The 21782-nt window shown below is 33.3% G+C and overlaps 1 protein-coding gene across 1 annotated transcript in view; it reads left to right on the top strand.

Moving 5' to 3' along the window:
* ENAH (ENAH actin regulator) overlaps window positions 1-21782 on the top strand; it is a gene marked incomplete at its 5' end in the record, with an annotated part of 119224 nt that overhangs the window by 65209 nt on the left and 32233 nt on the right. Inside the window, one exon of the mRNA XM_084253045.1 lies at window positions 18839-18895. Within this exon, the coding sequence (XP_084109171.1) occupies window positions 18839-18895 (57 nt within the window). The remainder of the gene's footprint in view (window positions 1-18838; window positions 18896-21782) is intronic.

Below are 21782 nucleotides of genomic sequence, written 5' to 3'. Positions count from 1 at the left end.
TAATGATCCTGTAGCCTAGAAGGATAAACATTAGTATATTGGTTACAGCTAGTATTTGTTTAACCCTTGCATTTGAAATTAGTTATACCATCCTCCTGTTCTAGAAACTCAACTTTTGTTGCAAGAACTTGTGGCAATTATGGAAATTATGTGTATTTATCATCATCTCAGTTTTTATTAAAAAGCACATGTTTTCTGAAAACATGTTTTTAACACTACTAAGCCTGTAAACTGCAAGTAGGATTAGTAAATTGAAAACAATTTTGATTCTAAAAATTGCTTAAAGATTTTAGGAGTGCCCTCATGTGGTACAAGCCATTTATTGCATTTTCTCTTGACACTGCATGGTGGTTATTAGAAAGATATGTATTAAAAAAATGCCAGGATTTAAAACTGCATATATGTCAGAGAGAAGCTCTGTTTTTGTCTTGGAGTAAACATAGAAAAGAAATACATAACTGTGTGATTATCTCTTTGGGGGCGATAGATTTTATAATCAGAAAAATGGATGTTATATATAAAACAAAATATGATTACTCTTGCAAAATATGATTACTCTTGCCTTTGTTTATGTAGTAGTGATCTTGATAAAAATATGTTATAAACAAAATTCGTGTATTTTAGGAGGAAGGACATATATAGTCAGATAAAAATTTGATATTTTGTTGATGGTAGAGAATTTCAAAATTTTGATTTGAAATCAAAGTTAAAAATTAACTTTCATTTATACCTTGCCTTATTCTAAAAAGGATTGTAGCATCTAGCCCATGTGTCAGTTTATTTCAAATATGATTTCAGTACAAGATATTTTCGGGATCTTGCTGATTTTATGTTTGTAGATGGTTTATATTAGATCTTCCTTTGAGGAAATAAATATATCTATAATTTGGACATAGCTTTCACGTATTAATCTGTTTTAAGAAAAATAAATCACTAGAATGTCTCCTGAGCTATCAAAAGTCCAGAAAATACCACAGAAAAGTCTGCCTGTTTGTATATTATTCTATGTAGATTATCTCTCCAGGTCAGTGCACTTTACTTGCAGACATCAGTTTATTATCAGCATTCTGCTGTAGTTACAGAATTACTTCTCGGTCACTGTAGCTTTGTTGTAGGGAAGAAACTAGAGGTGTGGTTCTTAATATAGATCAACTACATAATAAGTAATTAAGAGACCAATGTTTAGAGATACACTCTGTGTGTGTGTGTGTGTGTGTGTGTGTGTGTGTGTGTGTGTGAATGACAGTAACATGTGACTTCCCCATGTTTGGAAAAAACTAAAATTTTTATTTCTGAACCTTCAAAAGAGAATCTACTGATATTAGGGACTAATGTTATTAATGTAAGTAGGTAACTGTTGTCATTTATCTTGTCAACAAATTTTTTTTTTTAGCCAAATGGGAAGGGTTATTTTTATCAGTGTGTAGTCATGTAGTTGGCTTTCAAAATGAAAATGCAATTAATGTTTTTTTCTTTTGATCTTGATCTTTTGAAATTAGCGAGTCTTAATGTGGGAGAGACTCAGTTATATTATCTGTTGTAATTTCCACATTTTAGAAAGTTTGGCAAATGGGAAAATTACCCATCATCTCGCTGGTTATACAAGTATTTTGGTAAGGCAAAAAAAAACTTTAATAGATTTCTTAGATGATGATGAAACTTTATTCTCTTCTCTGTCACAATCTCAACCACAGGTTTAAGCAAAAGAGAAAAGGGAGGAAGAAACTGGTTCATCCTAGCCATTTTCTTGCATGATGATCCAAGTGATTGGCAAAGAGGCTTTTGGTTCAGTAGATTATTCATCAGAGAAAATAGAGCATATAAAAATGGTTGATGCTCTTTATCATCTGATTTATCTAGGAAATGACTTTTTATAAATTCCTATAGTTAGATGCTAATTTCTGATTTTCCATGACTTGGAAGGGGAGACGTGGAAGGAGGTAGTGCTAACAATCCGTATCCTAGGGAACGGATATAGAGTGCCAAAGTAAGATAGATATAAATCCCACCCTGGTATTGTTTTGTGGGCTTCTTTCCATCCATCTAAACAAACATACTCAATAATGTTGTCTCTCATCTTGAACATATCTTCCCTTGCCACAGCTGTTAGCTCTGGGTTTATAGCCAGTTCCTTTCTAAAACCATCTACTGTCTTCTTGCCAAAACCAAGTTGGAAAAGCTTAACTTGTATGTCCCCTCCTTAGACAAATAATATGTCTGATGAATCTGATCAGAAGCAAAGTGAACTTATTCATAAATAGAGTCACGACAGATACTATTTCCTACTCTTACTGATTTACCACTTTTAAAAATTAATTTTCCATATTTGAATATTCTTGTTTATTTAGTTGTCAGTATTTTCCATTGAACACTGGTTAAACTTTTTCAGTGTTTTACCGACATTTAATAATTATGCCCCCTTTTGTTCAGATACATTTTTCCCCCCAGAAACTCTGTGCATTAACAGACCCCCCCAAAAAAAGAAAGAAAGAAAAAGAAATAAAGCTTCTCCGATTAATGTGGGGATTTGGGAGTCCATAGCACTGAGTTACCTGTGTGGGTTTCCAGAGCAGGATTTGAAAATTACTGGCCCTTGTTCTCCAAGTTCTTTAAGGCCTCAAACAAATTTTTTAAATTAATAACATGTCTTTGGGGTCAGTCATACTGACCTTTATAAGGTGCTTCTGTTTGTTTAATATTTCCATTTCTTTTATGAAAAGGGTGGGTGGCAGGAATGTTTTCCTTTATTTTGTTTTTAACTTGGTATGCAATTATCTAATATACTTGAAAGTACAGGAGGTGCTAAATACAGTGAGTTATATTTGGAACTTAAACACAAATCGCATGTTCTAACATTTTGAAAAAGAGTTGAATTAATGCTCTTCCTTTTAAACCAAATGCTGCAGTTTATCTGTTTCTTTTGTCTTATGGAAATGGACTTGATTTTACACAAGTACATTCAAAACTCATCTAGGCTGCTATTTTTAATTTCTGTGTTATTTATCACATAAATTTATGACAGTTTTGCAGATAATGGATTATATAAAACATAAAGTCAGTCCTTGTGGTAAAGGTAAATTTACACAATCTCTTTTGTTTTGGAAAAGGTTTAAGCATTTGAAAATAGGAAAATGATTTTTTAAAATCCATTTTTTAAAGGGAAATCATATGCCTAGCCAATATTATTTTACTGCTTTTGTTCTTCTCTACCAAGATTTAGCATACCTTGAAGAGGAAAGCTTTAAAATATTTTACCATTAGTTGAGACTGCTTTTGCCATGAGAACATAATCAAAGATAGCCTGTGTTGGATATTTTCTTTACCATTTTTAGAATAAATATTTACAAATAATTGAAATTAGATTCATTTTTATTCTTATTGCTAGTTTGCCCCTTCCAATATCAGTAGTTGCATGAATTCTATATCAGCATTTTTAAATTTTTTTGAGAGATGTTTTGGAGTTAATTGGATTTTTAAAATTTTGAAACATTCTAGAAACAATTTATGGTGGCACTTTTATTTTTCAGTCTTCCAGCCTGAAAGTATTCATTAGAGCAGTATATCCCCACCAGACATGTTTTGAACATTGGTGTTAAGCCAGACATGGGGAATAACACTGACATGATAAAACCTGTATCTTTCCTTCCAGGATTTCACATGTAGGCTGAAGCTACTATAAATAAGGTCAACAAATGTAGAATACATTTTGTGGAATGTTGTGAATGCAGTATGTAGAAAAGCCTTTGGAATACCAATGAAAACTGTAGGGTCAAGAAAAGTTTTTAAAAGGACATGCATTTGAGTTGTTTTTTGAAGAATGAGTAATCCTCATCAGCAGGAGAAGAACATTGTTGCTAGGCTTGGAAACATGAGACCATGGAACAATTGGGAAACAACAGATAGGTAATGTGGCTTGGGCCTGAGAATTTATATTCGGGCAGGGAAGACACAGGAGATAGACTAGAAAGGTAGGAAGCCCTTGCATTCCTGCTGAGGAATGTGCGTGTTGTGATGGTCAGTACCGCAGAGAACATCCACAGTACGAAATAAATGTTTGGTATGATCAAGTTTGTGCTTTAGGTTTGTGATGGATTGGTGAACTTGTGGTTATAAGCATGTAAATCTGCTTGGGGTGCTGTTATGGAATTAATGGTGAGAAGGATAAGGCATGAAATGACAGAGTATAAAGAAGAAATGAGCAGAGGGAAGAGAGGATGACAGCCTTTCGTTAGGTGCCTGCTGTTCCTGTGACAGCATTGTGTTCAGGTCCTTACTTAGTTGTTGGGACATTGCTGAGGCAGGAATAATAATCCATTCATTGTTCACCTACTATGTGCCAGGTCCTAATTGGATGTTTGTATTACTGATAATCTTTATAATAATCCTGCAAAATTGGTGTTACTGTCCTCGTTTTAGAAAAGATATTAGACCTTAGAGAAGGTCACCGGATTGGCCCAAAGGTCACAGCTATAAAGTGGCAAAAGTGGCATTTGTACCCAAATCTAGTTTTAGAATTCTACCACTTTCCCTCTGTGTCAGTGAAATGTAATGGAAGGCCAGGACAGATTGGTGTTATGATTATCCATTGTGTCAGTTTGGGGCATTGGTGAAGATGTCCTACTGACCGGAGGTAGGCGAGAATGGGAAATAGATAACAAATTTTATTCTGGACATACTGCATTTGGGGCATTTTATTAATACTTTCATTAAATCATATTCAAATGGACTTGGAAAGACCCCTAAAGGTAATCTTTGCAGTATTATCACTTTAACTTTCCTATATCAAGTAATCTTATTTGCAAAAGTAACATTTTAAAACAGATAAAAAGCATTAGCAGCTCATCGGTAACAAGTTTGGGGAGGGGGGTAAGTGGGGCAGTCTTTCTGTGGGTGCTGTCATATACTACTTCATCCTTAGACTTAACCTCTTCCACAGGCTTCCTTATTTATAAATTCACAATCTCCATAATAATGTGAGGTTTATCTGTTGGTACTGTACTTCCAGTTTCCAATTAGGAAGAATACCCTGGAAGGATGGGACCCCCCCCAAAATCACACACACCTGGAAGGAGGAGGCACAACTGAAGTTCTGGCCTTTATGTTAGGCCATTTCTTTTTATTGCATTTCTTTCCTTTTCAAATTGAAATCTTCAAAAGGTATATTGAAAACTGTTTTTGAGGGAAGTCAGTTTAGGTGAGAAAGTGGGAAAGAGAACTTTTCATATACTTTCTGTTTTATGTTTGAGTGAAAAAAATTCTTTTATTGAGGTAACATTGGTTTACAATGCTGTCTATGATTCAAATATATAGGATCACACCTCTTCAGATGTATTTTTAGTAAAATTTTAAGGTCTTTTGTGATTTAGTGGAAGGAAATTATTCTTGGAGTCAAAGAATTCCAGTTTTGTCTCTCTTTGGTGGCAGATTACCTTCTCTAAAGCTGTTTCTTTTTGTGTAAAAAGTGGATCATGAGAATACCTGTGTTAGAATATTATTATGAGAATTAAATTAGATAAAGACATTAGTAATATTAAACTATAAAATGTTATTTTTGAATGCTAACATCTAAAAATGCAAAGAAAATTCTACTGTGTGATAGAGAAATGGATAGTGGTAGAGAGACTGAAATCTCTAACCTCTTCTTTGCTTTTCCTGCCTGGTGAAGACTTACCTTGTTATTTTTTCTCTCAGGATAGAAAATTAATTTTAAAAATAAAGCCATCATTTGAGTGCTTCTCCATGCAAGGGGAAATTAGACTCAAGTCTTTTCCTCAGTGAAAATACACCCTTTGAATATCTCAATTCTACTCATGGGAGCTAAAGCACAACCATAATTCAAAGGAGAAAGTCATATCTGATATGCAGCTAAAATCCCATATAACAAGAATGCCACTTTCACTTAAGCGATAGGAAAAGTGTTAATGAAGAGATGGCTTTTTGAGTTGGGTTATGAAAGATGAACAAAAGGTAAACATAAGGAGATGAGACCCAGGAGTATAAAATCTCCTTTGGGACTAAATTTTACTGGCAATTTTAGATATCTAATCCAGTCAAATGTTCTAATTAACTATTCTTGACATTTTAGGAATTTTTTGATATTGTGATTGTACCAGATACTGATAAGTATAGTTTAAATAGTGCCAATGCCTGAACTGAACATGACTGACCTGTTATATATATCTTTGATTACTTGAGGAAGAACAGAGATCAGTGATAATTGCAATTTCTTTTTGACAACATCTCAATATTGAGTGTAAAGGGGTCTAAATAATAAAAGGATCTCTAGCTGTTGAAAAGCTAGAATGAGTTCCCGTGTCCTATCCATTCTGTCTTGCAGCCCTTCTCCTAGACTTTCTTAACCAGGGTTCTGTAAGTGAATTAAGTGCTTTTGGAAAAATGATTTGGATAATTCAGTTCTCAGTTCTTCCAAGGATAATTTACATAGGTACTTTTTACTTACAATGGATGTATTGTAAGACCAGACTCTCTTGGAGGGCTACTTCTCTTCTGTTCTTTTCCCTTGACACCGCTTTGTGCCTCAGTGTTTCCTATCTCCCATTCACCCCACAAGAACTACCTTGAAATTCTGGGCTGGAACTGTGAGCAGAAAATGACTGTGGATTAATGTAAGTGAGAATTAATTACTTCTACATCAGATCCTTCTCATTTGTTCAATATAGCTTTGTATTGATTTCTACTATTGATTTCTGAAATTATCCTGCATCTAATATTTACTTACAGCCATGACTCTTAGTTTACACACCTCATCATTAAAAATTAATGTCTGGTTTACGGTCTCCATGTTCTCACTTTCTTTCGGGCTAAACCAAATGCAGAATGTGAAATATCAGATTTAAAACCCTAATTTAGGGATTAGAAATGTGTGATTTGAGAATCCTCTTCCATTCCGGGAGTTGCTTAGGCTCTCCTTTTCTCCATTATCCTACAACCAAAGCAACATACTGAACACAGCATACTGGATGCAAAAGCAAGTAAATTAAGCCAGAATTCTTCTATTAAATCACACATTAAAGAGAGTCATAAAAATATAAAATGTATCATTCCATTTGTAGTAATCTTTATTTGGAAAATAATTTTTTTGGCTTGTAAAATAAGTTGTAATTATAAAATTTATAAAAATTATATTAGTTATAAAGATTTATAAAAATGTTTATGGTAATATCCAGTAGCCTTTTATTGTTATTAAATGAATTACTAGAAATTAAAACTGAAAAATTTTAATGATAGATATAACCTGCATGAACAAAAACTCTTCAGGGACTTTAGTAAATTTTAAGAATGGCAAGTCTCTTGACTAGAACCTATGGAACTACTTCCCTCACTTACCAGGGAAGGCTATTGATTGAGAACAGGATTTCTAATTTATTTTGATTTTTTTTCATCCAGCCTAGAAAAGAAATATTAGCTGTTGTCTATGATTGTTAGATGAGGATATTCCATATTTTCTATTGCTTTGATGTAAGATCCTTTCTCTTTAATACAAACCTAACTTTGCTTATAGCAGAGAAACCTTTCTCTCCTTATCATTATTAGTTCTTCTTTTCCTGATTTTCATCTTCTTTCCTTCCAATGAAACTGATTTCATGGGTGGCTGTCCATTTAATTATGTATCTTCCCCATTCATAGAAGTAGACAGACAGTATTACTAGTCTTCATATATATCTATCAATAAAAGGGAAAATGTAGTCCTTTTTTTCAAGCTTAAGATGAAAAAATTGTCCATTGATTAGATTTGTGACCATCATCTACCCAGTACTAGTAACCATTATTGCTGTTTCTAAAGTATACCTCTTAGAAATTCAGTATCCTCTGTTTTCTAGTTACTTGACTTCTAGTTTTCTAATACACTTGACTTCTTGTTTTGTGAGTTTCACAATTACATATGAATTATTATATGTATTTATATAGTATGTGAACTATAATAAATTAAAAATATTTACTGCTATGACATTTAAGTTCCTTATCACATAGCTGTTTGGGAAACTGGCTTTAGCTTGATTGTAACTCAAGTCTGATGCTAAATTTTTCATGAGCCACAGTATTAGTCTTATGTTGTTGTAGTTATGGCAGAATGTGCTCCAAGGTAGAAATGATTAAATAACTAAAAGATACAGATAGGACTTTTGCGATATATCTGCATTTCATTATCTTATAGAACGTTTGTTTCAATCAGTTACTATATTTTGTCTACCTTGTTTTTGTTTCTCCACTTCTCTGGCAGTTGGGCATCTTGAAATATATTGTCTGTTATGGGTCTAGCTTTTGACTTTCTCTTTAGGCTTGTTTTACAATAACCTTGAATTTTAATGGTGCTTCAGTGATTTGAAGACTTCATCCACGATTATTTGTATGCTTTCATGTATAAGAATAGTAATTGTATACAAAATTACTTATCCCCAAATTTTAATCATATTTGTTGCCCATAAATTGGAGAATCATTTGCTGAGTGTTAGAATAACAAGAAAATTTGGATAACATTTTGTTGAACTTTTTCGAGATCTTTAAACAAAGATGTTTTAACTGTAATAGAATTTATTTTGTTGTCCATTGATGATAAGAAATTAATTACAGCAATTACTTCTACTCTGGTGAGACCAATCACAACACACAGTGGTAGCCAAAACTGTTCTGAAGTTTTTGCAGCTTATTTTTGGGCATGCTTTCGTAAGTCTGTAGATGTACCATTGAGTTGTACCTGTTTCAGCAAAGAACATATGTGCACTGGTGTATCACCTCTAAAGTAACATTGGGCATTCCTGTTTTTATCATCTAGGGAAAACAGAAAAACTATTCAGTCTTCTAGGGATGGTATTATGTAGTTGTGTCTTTGAAATCAGTAGTTTATAAGGGTGAAGACTATTCCGACATTGTTTCACAGATTCACAAAAACAACTGAGATAAATGGCCTCATAATCTAAAAGAAGAAATACCGCAGAAAACTGAATTATTTATATTTCTGATGAAGTACTGTAGTGCACCATATAAAAAAAAACAAAATGAATAATACAAAATTGTTAAAGGGCTATCATTGTGTGGAAAAGATAACACAGGGTCAGAAATATCTGCAGGGCAGATGAATGTGTAAGTACAGAGTGGTAATTAGGAAGTGGAATAGGCAAATACAGCATGCTACTTATATAAAGATACCAAAAATAATTCTTACAAGGTAGACAGACTTGCTGTACCTCTGTAGGCTTTTGCAATTTCTGAGAGGATTCATATTAGAAAATAAGTGACTTCTGTTTTCCGGAAATTTTCATGGGTATTAGATTATGACAGTGCGATTCGTGTAGGAAGAAGTAAATTTTTGTTTTAATGTAGTGAAGAAAATCCATCATTTATTGCAATGTTATTCTTACTATATGAGATGCCTATTTTAGAGATCAGGTGTCCAAATTCAACAGTATTTTTAATATTGTTTCCATCAATTGAGGTAGTGATTGTAAATGACTGCTTTGTCTAAAATTATAGGAAAAAGGACAGGAGACATGTACTAAGGTGAAACAGTCATATTTATAACAACATCATTGTTCATAGATTATACATAGACTACTGAAATAGAACATTGTAAATATTCAAGGAAAAACTACGTTTGTATCATTTGCAGAGTGTTTCCTTTACAAATACTTGATACCTGCTGTGGTAATGGTGTACTAAATAAAAAGAATTAACTTATTCAGATTGAGAGTCACTAGTTCCCATGAACTTAAAACTGTCCTTAAGCTATAGAACCATACATCTTTGATTTGAAGATACTGGATGAATGGTACTCACTTCTGGGAAATGGGTCTCTAATCTCTTCTTAAGATAATATTTGGGGACATGATATTCATAGGCAGTAGGGTGGATTACCAACTTGTGTGTACCACATAACCTTTAATGGTTTTCTGTGCTGTTAGAGTAAAATACAGACATCTTAATGTAACGTTGGTTGTTTCATGACCTAGCCCTTCTTGGTTTTGCTTTAAGTAAAAACCCTTTCTGTTGCATCCAAGTCCTTGAACCTTCTGCTCCTTCTTTTACTACCATGGAACTTATTTTTCCAAAAAAACACATTGAACTATTAATTTCTGATTTGGCAGAACCAAGTTAGTGATGATGGCAATACAGTGACACTTAACGAGCATATTTTATTTGCTCATAAAGATTAAATTATTTGAAGTGTTTCTTTTCTGCCAAAGGCCAAAACACATGCACATTTAAAAATTGTACCCTATGGTTTTATTAATCTGGAGTGATGTGATACATAAACAGTTCTCAAGTATATTTAATGCAGTAGTAGTAATTTATAGTATTATTTGCATGAATTAGATGTTTGAATCTCTAGAATTTTACTCTTAGGAAGCTATGACTGTTTTACTGCTCCAAAAGGAATGCTGTTCTTTTGAGAAATAAGCTTGACTTTTAGTTTTACCTTCATAAGTAGGTACTTTTTGGCATTAGTTTACAGTTTTATTTTCAAGTATCACATTCCAAACAGAAGTTGCTTGGCCTTAGAATACAGTTTTATTTTCAAGTTTCACATTCCAAACAAAAGCTAGGTTTTCAGGACTGTGTGGTATTTTCACATTGTCAGTTAGCCCAGCAATTATTTCTCTGCCTAAATTTGCCTTTTATTAAAGTATGAATTTAAATGTGTGTAAAACTTTCCACCAGTATTTCTTATGCTTTCATCTTCCTGTAAGTAGTGATGATACATGGTCCCTGTACTCACAGGGTACAATCCTGACTTGTTTAAACACAAGTTCAGGATAAGGTTGTTTTTGCCAGAGGAAATAGAGTCATGTTGCTGTTCTAAAGATACTCCTCCCTTTGACATCTTTCATGTGCCCTGCTTTCTGCTGGTGCTTGGTTATAAGGCCTTCCACCTCAATTTTGTCACTCTGGAAAGTGGCTGTAGACCAGGCCTTTCTCTCATGCTTTTTAAAGGGTTTTTTTTTTTTTTTCCCCTGAAAACTTTTAATCTTACAGTCATTAAAAACTTCAAGTTCACATTTTCTGGGTTATTACTTTATAGTCTGTGTCATTAGGCCTTATAGGAACATCCCCACATCTCCATCACATAAAGATTATTTTTCAGTTAAAAGCAATTTTATTTCCCGGACTTTTGTTTAAACATTTCTGGTCTTGCTTTTTCTTCTCTTTTGTTATAAAATTATATACAGACTCATTTTTTTTTAAAGATTTGTTTATTTATGCATACAAGAGCTGGGGTACATGCCAGAGGTGTGGGGAGGTGAGAGGATTCACCAGAGACAGAGTGGGGAACAGAACAGGCAGACTGACTGAAATACACTGCTGAGGGGAGCAGTGGGCGAGACAGGAGAGGTTTGCTGGGTTTCTCTCTGGCCGGCCCGGGATTGAATTTGGGATTGAATTTGTGCGGTAGAGGCTGCGGATTGCTTCATAGTGCGGGGCTTAACCCCTTGAGCCACCAGGGAGGCCCTACAGACTCATTCTTATATCCTCTCCATTTGTATTATTAGATGGATTGATACATACAAAGGTACTTAGAATACAACTAGCACATATTATATTTTTACCAGTACTGCTTTAGTTGCATTGATTCTGTAAAAACCAATTTAGTTAAAATTGTTAATTACTATGAGCCAAGCACTATGCTGGTTGCTGGTAATAGGGAGGTAAATATGGTACAAACATTACCTATGAGCACATTGAAGACTAGGGAGGCATATAGCTGAATGTAAACAAATGATATCAAATAATAATTCAGCAGTTGCAAAATAAGTTGGAAAGACCTTAGTCTCTACCAGTTGTCATTGGGGTTTTATAATGTGTTTCTTTCTGAGCTCTTGTTCCTGTTGAAGTTTTATTTCCCTTCCCATTTTGTTTTTATTAACATGAGTTGCTGCTGTTTTTATATCTTATCCTGTTTTTAAAAGGTGAGAAGTAAACTAAGATTTAATATGGAAATGTCTAATGAAGAAAGTAGAATAATACAAACCCATAGACTGAAACAAAATGCTAAAAATATCATTTATAATATAGTGATAAATATTTTGTACACAGTTTTTCCTGAAAATGAGTATTTTATTCAGTAACAATTACTGATTCTTAAGACTGGAAACATGACACCCCTAATTTAAAGTTGCTTTAATTTTTATAAATTTGGTAACTCAGGCAATGATTTTTTTTTCATTTTCTTTGTCTGAGTATGCTGTTGTTTCACCTAGACAGATACACAGTCATGATTGAGTTAGTATGCCAAAATTTAATGCCTACTAATTTTGAGATAATACATTTTTAAAGAGTAGTGAAATGAAGACACGTATTATGGATATAGTAGCATTTCAGAGACTGCAGTTAATGTTTAGTTTGTGGAATAAGTTTATTTTTATGTCCTTGCTGTCAGCCCATACCTATAACCTTGGTTATATTTAATTCAATTTAATAAGTCCCATGTGAGATAAACTCAATTTATTTAATATTTTATGTGTTCAACAAAACCCATTCTTTTAATTTTTGAACTTCAAAAAGTAAATTTGGACATCTTTGTAATTTAGGTATTAGTTGTCTTGTGTTGTTTTAGCTAGAAGTTGCTCCTGAATTTCACTGATACAGTATCATGAATTTTTTCATAGAGAAAATGAGGAAGGCAGGAGTTTCCAAGAAGCAGCAGACACTGTTCTCTTTTGACTTGGACATCCCTCGTTTTCCATGAACCATTCTGTGTGGATGTGTATTCAGAATCATGACCTAAGTATAGTGTATAATGAAAGAAATGACTAAATCTCAGCATTTTGTAGGGTTTTGTGGGCATAAATCTTAACATTTCTGAAAATAAAAATTGATACCAAACTTAAAAACTCAACATTTTAAAGCATAGTAAATTGTGGAAAGCAGAAACGTGGAGTAATTGTCTATACCAAAAAGAACATAAATGGAGGTGAATGCTTGACCATTTTGTGAAATTTATGAAGCTTATTCTCAGAGAATAGTCTCCATGCTTAATTTCTTGCCCAGAATTGCCCTGCTTTCATTTTTTTCTATACCTGAAAGCATAGAAACGCCATGCTTCTTTGATTCTCTTCCTCTTGCAAAAGTAGGAAAAAACAGACATGGTCTTTGAAAGTCTCTGTATGATATTTTTAGTATGAAAAACTTTGATTAAAAGTTTTCAGTTTTGGGGCCTCCCTGGTGGCGCAGCGGTTGAGCGCTGGGTTGCGAAGCTGCCCGCAGCCTCTGCAACGCTAGTTGGATCTCCGGGCGAGAGTCCCACATGGCGCGCAGACCTCTCCTGCCGCCCGCTGCTCCTCTCAGCAGTGTGCTTTGGTCCTTCTGCCTGGTCTGCTTCCCGCTCTGGCTCTGGTGAATTCTCTCACCCTCCTGAGCTTCTGACTGTACCCAGTGCTTGTATAAATAAATAAGTAAAATCTTTAAAAAAAAAAAAAGTTTTCAGTTTTACATGTAGGTGGGGAATGAAATTGCATTCATTAGTCTACTTAAAAATGATCTGAGGCATCCTTATCATTGAATTCCACCCTCCCCTCCAACCAAGAACCTTCCCTATGGAATTGGGTGCCTTTACCATTTTCCCCATAAACTTTAAATTTTGTAAACCGCCACAGGTTTATTTTCTACTCTGTTTTCTGCTTTCTTTTTGTACTGAAAGTTTTCTCCTAAGTCTTCAGATAAATTCTTCCTATTTCTTAGAACATTTGATATTTATTTTTATGTTTATTATCTCCTTTCAAATTTTTGAAGCAAGTAATAGGGAACAACATATAATAAATCTTGAAATAAGAAATAGGAATTTTTAATGAAGGAGGGAGAAATAATTAACTTGGTTGTCTGGAGCTAATAATAGTGATTCCACATGAGTGTTGACCCCCAGAAAGTTCTAATTGGCAAAAGGAAGCATATCAGTTGACCAAGAGAAGAGTGCTGTAGACAGAAGGCGTGTGCATGTGTGAAAAAGTCCCTGTAGAGAGAAAAGCATGTAACACATTTGAAGAATTAAAAGACCAGGTGCTTGGCACATAGAGAGTGGCAGAATTTGAATTGGATGAGATTAAGCAACGATCACATCATGAGAGAAAAGCACTGGGTTTTGATATTTATCCTAAGAACAGTTGAAAACAATTGAAGGGATTTTACTACGGGAGATAGTTTGATCTGGTTTAATTATTAAAGTATCACTGCTGTAGGGAAGGAGAGTTACCAACAATAGAATGGGCAGCTTAATTAGGTGATGCCATTGTAATAGTGCAGGCAGGTAGTCTCTTTAATTTTTTAACTTATCCCATAATATATGTGTGTTTATCATTTACTATGTGGGTACTCTGGTGTACACACTGCATTTTGTACATTATAATATAAAAAGTTGCAAAAGAATAAAGGGAAGAATTCACAGATACAGATAATACTTTCTGGCCTACCCCAAAATATATTAGCATTCTGGGATCCATGTGTCCTGCCTTGAAAGACTAGTTTTAACAAGATCATGGAACATGGACAGTGGCAATGAGATAGTTTGAAGAGAAAAATCAAGAGTTTGCATTAACAGAACTTGGAAATTGGGTAAGTGGTAGTAATTAAAGAGAAGGAAGGGGTAAGGAGGACCTTAGGTTTCTGGTTTGTGGAACTGAATAGAGAGCACACTATAGAGAGTTAAGAAATGCTTTAGTAATAAGCTAATCATGTTTGTTAAAGTAGTGTTTCACCCAAATCTGGTGTTTTAAATGTGGGGAGGGGGTGGTCCAGATGTTGATCTGTCCTCAGGAAGAAGATGGAGAGAAAGGAGTATAGGATGGGTTATTCTGGCCTTCAAGTCTTAGTATATGGCAGCATTGGTACATTATTGGCCCCTCAACTTCTGATCAACTCTTTAAGTTTCTTTAGCTAGAGGCAGAGTTCCACAGCTAAAAATACATGACTTAACAAAGCAAATGCTGGAGAGGAGCATATTGAGGGTGTTTCCTTTCAAACCTAATACATGAGCAGTTTATCAGCTGTGAGCAGTCGTTTTTGTATTTGCTTAGAAAGAAATAAATGCATTTCTCATCTGCTAGGTGAGGATTAAAGAAATTAGCGACAGGGAAATCCAATCATATATATAATTTTGTCTCAGGAAAAAATGAGAGACGTTCTATATAGTGGTGTTTTTTCCATATGTGGCTGTAGATGGCTTGATGCTCCATTTCCTGAGATGATACATGAAGATTTTCTTTTATTTAAAACCACATATATTTTAATATAAAATTTACCAGATGTAATTCTCTGTCTCCTAGCACAGTACCATGCAGTGTTTTCCCTCAGCTTTATTAAAGGGTGATTGACAAATAAAACTAAGATATTTAAAGTGTGCATTGTGATGATTTGATATGTGTGTACATTGTGAAAAAAGTTTGTGTATGCAGGAGAATACTGAAATTCCCTCAGCAAATTTCAGTCATACAATGCAGTGTTAGCAACTTTAATCATCATGTTTTATATTAGATTCTCAGACCTTATTCACCTTTAACTGGAAGTTTGTGCACTTTGCCAACATCTCCCTATTTCTGCAGCATCCCCTCAAGCCTCTATTCTACTTTGCATAATTTTCTCAAGGTTCATCCATATTATTATGAATAGAAGAATATCCGCCTTTCTTATGGCTCAGTAATAGTCCATTGTATATACATACTGCATAGTTTTTATCCATTCATCCTTTAACATGTACTTAGATTGTTTCCATGTCTTGACTATTGTGAATAATACTGCAGTGAACATGGGCGTGATGATTATTTCTTTCTATTTTCATTTCCATTAAGTAAACACCTAGAAATGTGACTGCTCGATCATGTGATGTTTCTATTTTTAATTTTTGGAGGAACTACCACACTCTTTGCCACGGTAGCTACACTACTTTGTATTCCCATGGTGACTGTTGGTTGGTTGTTTTTTAATGCAGGCAGACTTTCCATTGTACTACCTTCCTCCATTCTGTTCTAGATATTTGTAGAATAAACCAAAGCATATTTGCCCTCATTTCTTCTCAAAAATGTATATAGTAGAACTTTGTAGTTGTGAGGGTACTATCTGGGGGCCATATTAAGATGGTCAAAATGTGAACTAATATAGAAGCTGATCCTGTGCTCACCAAAGTGCAAGTCAAATTAAAAGCAATTTTTAGGTAAACATTATTTCATTTAATCCTTAGAAAAAATGCTGAGATGGATAATGTCCTATTGTAGATTGCCGTGGTACTAATTGCTGATAGTGGAAACCTCTTTGTTAAAAACATAAATGCTAAGGGTTTACTGTAGTAATTGTGTGTGTGTGTGTGTGTGTGTATATATATATATAGTTTTGATGTTGGTCAAAATGCAATAAAATAAAATAGCAATAAAATATATTAATATAGCAGTAAAATATATTAATGCTGATCGAATCTAATCAAGCTGCCATTTTCTGTTGCTAATATCTCACCCAAGACTTCAAGATTTCCCTGCTCATATAAAGCACCTAGTGGTGAAGAATGTTATAGAATGTTAAGAGGTAGCGGGAAGCCTAGAGATTATCACTAATGTATGGACTACATTAGAATTGCATGAATACCTTAACACTATTTTAAGGTCAGAATAGCTGACAGAGATGGTCATAGACCATAAGTACTGCTTTTTTGATGCATCTTAACCTCCTTAATTCATGCTTTCCTTTAGAGCCCAGGCTGAAATAGGCTTTAAGCCCATTTTAATATGGCTAACTTAGAGAAATGTCTTCTCATAAGTAAAATATAAGATATAAGAGGATATTGATGCTAGTTCTAAAACTAATTATACTATAATTATCATCTAGCTAAACAGCAAATGTTTTCTCCTGTATTTCCCTCTCTCCCAACTAAGTGAAGAAAGCGTTAATAGCATCAATATTAAGGAGGAAGTGCTGTTTGCTTTATGCATATGATGGAATGAATAATTTAGTATCTTCGGGAAATGCAAACTGCAGTAGAATTCAAGCAACCTTATCAGAATTTAGATCAGTATTTTTATATGATAGCATGAAGTAGCAGTAGAAAGGAGATGCTTAAAGATACAAAAGTACAAGAATGTTGTATAGTATTTAAACTGTGAAAAGATTGGTAGTTTTTGGTTGAAAATGTTTTGTTTATGCAGTGGTGATGGTTTGCCTGCATTCTGACAATTGTCAGGTGACTTTTTGGAAATATGATTGGTAATGGAATGTGGCACTTTCTTTGCTGTCAGAGACAAGATAATTTCTTAGGTTTACCTTGTAAGTTTTTATATTTTTCTTACATTTTTCCCCTTTAAATATGGATTAAAGGAACAGAGGGTAAAACTTGAAGACTAGGCATGTTTACTTAATAAAGACTTTATGGAAGTAGTAATTTACAAGTATTGGTAAGACAGGTTTTTTAAAAGTTTAAGCTTAAAATGTTATTGAGAATTTCCTAAATTCCTTTGGAATGATCTAATGCTGGGTAGACATTTTTAATGTATACCTGTGATCTTATGTCATTATTATAAAAATTGTGCATGCAACTTTAATGACAATAGATTGGGTGGTTGGAAGTACTTTGTAGAGGTGACATTATCAATCTTATTAATTTTGTTTGTTTGAAAATGTCTGCTGTATATAACGTCCTTAAAGCAAGATGAAAATTTAATTGGATTATATTAATCTGGTTTCTAAACCAAAAACTCTTGATTACTTAAGATATCATTTTCAGATGTGCATTCTTTAAATATATATTGGTGTGGTTCTGATTCTATGAAAACTTTTAATTAACATAAATTGTATTATTTAAAGAATACAGTTTTAGGGAAAATCTAGAATACTGTCTTGTTTGCTTTTATGTAGTGTTTTTAAAGTCAGTATATATTTAACCTGTTCACTGTTTCTTGGTTAATACCATTGGAAAAAAATTTTTTCCCATACTGAAAAGAATTTCTTTAGGGTTTTATAGAAAATGATTGATGTGAAGTTTTAAATGTCACTAATGTAATAGTAGGAAATTTAATTTTGTTTCTCCAATCCCAATTTTGAGTGTTACCTTGATTTTTGATAAGCCCTTCTCCTTTCCGTAAGTTATCTCTTTATTGAACTTTTTCTCTTAAAGAGAATTAATTTTATTAATACTTAAGGTAAATTTTAATGTAGATAACCTAAGTATCAAATGGCTATTTGATGTGGTCACACATTTTTCATAATATCTTTTGTCAAAAATGTATACATTTATCCTTATGGAGAAAAAGGAACAATAAATATGGCGTAATAAAATAATGAACAGTTTTGATGTTTTTCAAAGTGTAAAAGCAAATAAAGATACTTTGTATCAATGAATATGAAATACTTTAATTGCTATAAGCTGTTTAAAATGGCTTTGGTGTTTTTCAGCTAGTAGAGGAGTTCTTCTGTTGTTTAATCTTCAGCATTTCCCCTAAAGTTTTTTAGCCGCAAATTCTCCTATATGAGCACTGCTATAATAAGGTAGATACCATGAAATTAACCAATGATCATGGATCTTGACTTCCTTTACATTTTTTTAAATACTGTAAAATGTGAATTGATTGCACTCTGATTGGATAATTCAGAAAATAATCTACAAGTGCATCATTTGATCTATGGCTTATCATAGGGTTTTTCCATAAATAAGATTACACATAAAATTTTTTAAGCTTATGTTAAAGAGGATACGTTTTTATTAAATTACAGAGCTTCCAGAATGAGGATCTAGATAGGACGTATGTATAAATACATTTTGAACCTTTCAAAGCACCTTTTAGTTTATGTGAAGTTCTTCAGATGGCCCCGTTGTCCTTTGAAGCTTCTAACACCAAGGTGTCTGTTGCAGCCCAGAGCAAGGTTACTGCTACCCAGGACAGCACTAATTTGCGATGTATTTTCTGTGGTAAGCAACATTATGTTTACATTATTTTTTCAAGCTGTGGTACATACTACTTGCACATTTCCATAACTTTTGTTTCTTTAGGCCATAGTTTGGTTTGTGGTATTTGGGATATATAGAGCAAGCTACTGTTTTATGTTGTGATATTTGTTGTGGTTCATGTAGGTGATTTGGTCAGCTTTTGAGTTGGTATTGTAGTGAGAATTTAGCTAGAACTAGGATCTTAAAACTAATTCTTGTTCACTTCTTCCAACTCAAGTGAAAGGGGTTTTTGTTTGTTTGTTTGTTTTTGTTTTCTACTATTTTGTTCGAGAGCAGTCTTTTGCTTTAGAATTTAAGGGGAAAAATTATGTCCATCTTATTGTGATTTGGGGAATGTAAATGTGCCTTATTGGAAGAGAACTTTTGCTTAACTTGAATTAATATTTAGGTGCACATATTGTGAGGCAAATGTAACCTATTACTTTAATAGGTTGATATCTGATTGTCAGCCTCCTTTATTCAGTGGGTTAGGTATCTGTGGCTCAGGAGTAAATTTAGGTATACAGAGTGTTTTCTTTTACTCATATATACATACACATGTATGCACATATATGTATTATTTGCACAAACCAGATGTCTCACTTAACCATCCCAAATTGCAGTTAATGAGATGTATACATATCCATATCCTTACACAAGGATATTGTAGTATATGTACACAAACATACTCACCCTTGTCTGAATATTTCTTACTTGCATTTGATTCTAAAACTTTGTTTTGAAAACCCACGTTCAAAAAGTAACTTAATTCTTAGAGCTTTTTTTTTTTTTTCTTTTTGACTCATATATACCCTTTTTGACTCCTGTCTACTTTGACTGGCCAGATTATTTTATGAGAAATAAAATTATAAAATGATATGCTGCTAAAATTTTATTTAAACAATTCAGCTGTGTATATGTACTTTATTCATGTGACTCAGAGTTTTGGATGTCATTTCAGTACTACTGATATTGTTTCCTTGCCTATAAAGAGAATTAAAATGTATATATTTACTGGTTTAGGCAAAGAATCATGTGTTACAAATTTCCCAAAATTGAAAATTTTAATCTATTTCTTAATCACCTGAAATTTATTTTATAATTGCTCCAGGTGACATAAATCAGTGAGCCCATTGTGTGGCTCTTTGTAACCACTCCCCTTTCCAGATTCCATAATTAATTATTGCAGGTTAAGTGTTTCATCAATTACTTTTATTTCTGACTTTTTCTGCCTCCTCCTGGGGGTTCTTCTAAGGTCATCTTTTGAAATAGCCATGAATGATTATTCATATTTGTGTTATTAGGACTCTTGTTCATTCTGAAAACCTAATTGATATTCTGTACTTGCTGCTTAATATGTTGAATTCCACATGCAGAATAGTAGTTTACAATTGCAGAGAAAAGAGTATAATAAAGGTGGATTTCTGAAGTCATAAAATAATGTTTTTTAAAGCAGATCCCCTGCTCTGCCCCATAATTGATTTAACCTGTGTATAGGCAATACGATTACCACATTGCTAAGTTTAAATTTGATTGTATTGTGTATAATAACACCGAGTTGTCTTTTTAGTTCTGTGTTTTTAAATAGTCTGTGACTAAGTGTGATAATAGTTTTGTGAAAATTAAAATGTGACAGTAAATGAAATAATGTTAGCCAAAACTCAATATTGAAGTCATGAATGAAATACCACATTCATTCCTGGTTTGGAAAGAGAATCTATTCTGATTTCCATAATTTGAATGATACCATATCAGTGATATGGACACAATTTCTTAATTAAAAATTCCCGTATTTTGTTATGTGAATTCTAGCCAGGACAAATTAAGATCAACTATTGTCTTTGGCTATAGTAAAACTCACCTTCGAATAGCTACTGTTCTTTATGATAACACAGTAAGAAAAAAGCAGGTTCACTTCTTCTCTCTTTTTTTTTCCCAAAAGAGAATTGTTGACTATCACATGACGTTCATAAAATATTATTTACCCGCTGGTAACAAAAGTACCTTCTTCAGATTCTCTGAGAACACAGATAAACATTCAGATTTATGACCTATGTGAAATAAGTATAGTTATATTCCAAAAAATACAATGGCAGCTGACAGCCTTGCCTAATCTTAGTTGCTGCTTTATGTTGTGTGTGGTGCCTTGGTATAATTTACCAATCATATAACCCAGGAGAATATTTGACAAGAAGGAAAAATGTAATTGTGTAGCTGAAGTTTATAATTTATTTAGAATTCTCTCATTTAATGCTTATAGTATACTTATATTATTTTTTAAATGCACATGAATTTCAGTGTGCCTCGTTATTGTGACTTGACATATTGAAGAAACAAACAACCAGTTTAAATATAGATGTGAAAAAATGCCAAGGGGAAGGCTTCTCTTCTGCTGCCCCCCCTTTTAAAGAATATGCATGGAAAGACAACCCACGATCACAGAAAAACGTGCAGAAAAGAGTATTAAGAATTGTTCTTGGATCAAAATTCCAACCCCCATTTTGAAAGGATCTTCCTTGAAGTTTTTTTTTTTTTTTTTTTTTGCTCTCAGCTTCATGAATAAACTGTAATTATTTTTATAATTAATGATATGAGCTAGAAAATATTACCCATATTTAGAGCCTCCTTATAAAACAGTTTGCTGAGTAAGCTATAACTTAAAAAAAATTCAAAAGTTTCTGTAAATTGCTAAAAGCTATTTTTTCATTTACTTTTTTGTGAGTTATTTTAAATTTTTATTAATGTTTCCCCCCAAAAAAACTGGTTTAGTACAAGCAATAGTCTTGAGTTGAAATTTTTACATCTTTTTCATTGATTTATATATTTGAATTAAAGCTTAACATTGAAAGTTTAACTGGTGAACTAACCC

The sequence above is a fragment of the Talpa europaea genome (assembly GCF_964194135.1).
Source record: "Talpa europaea genome assembly, chromosome: 14".
Lineage (NCBI taxonomy): Eukaryota > Metazoa > Chordata > Mammalia > Eulipotyphla > Talpidae > Talpa > Talpa europaea.
The sequence above is the reverse complement of the archived record's forward strand: the minus strand, read 5'-3'. Positions and strand labels throughout refer to the sequence as shown.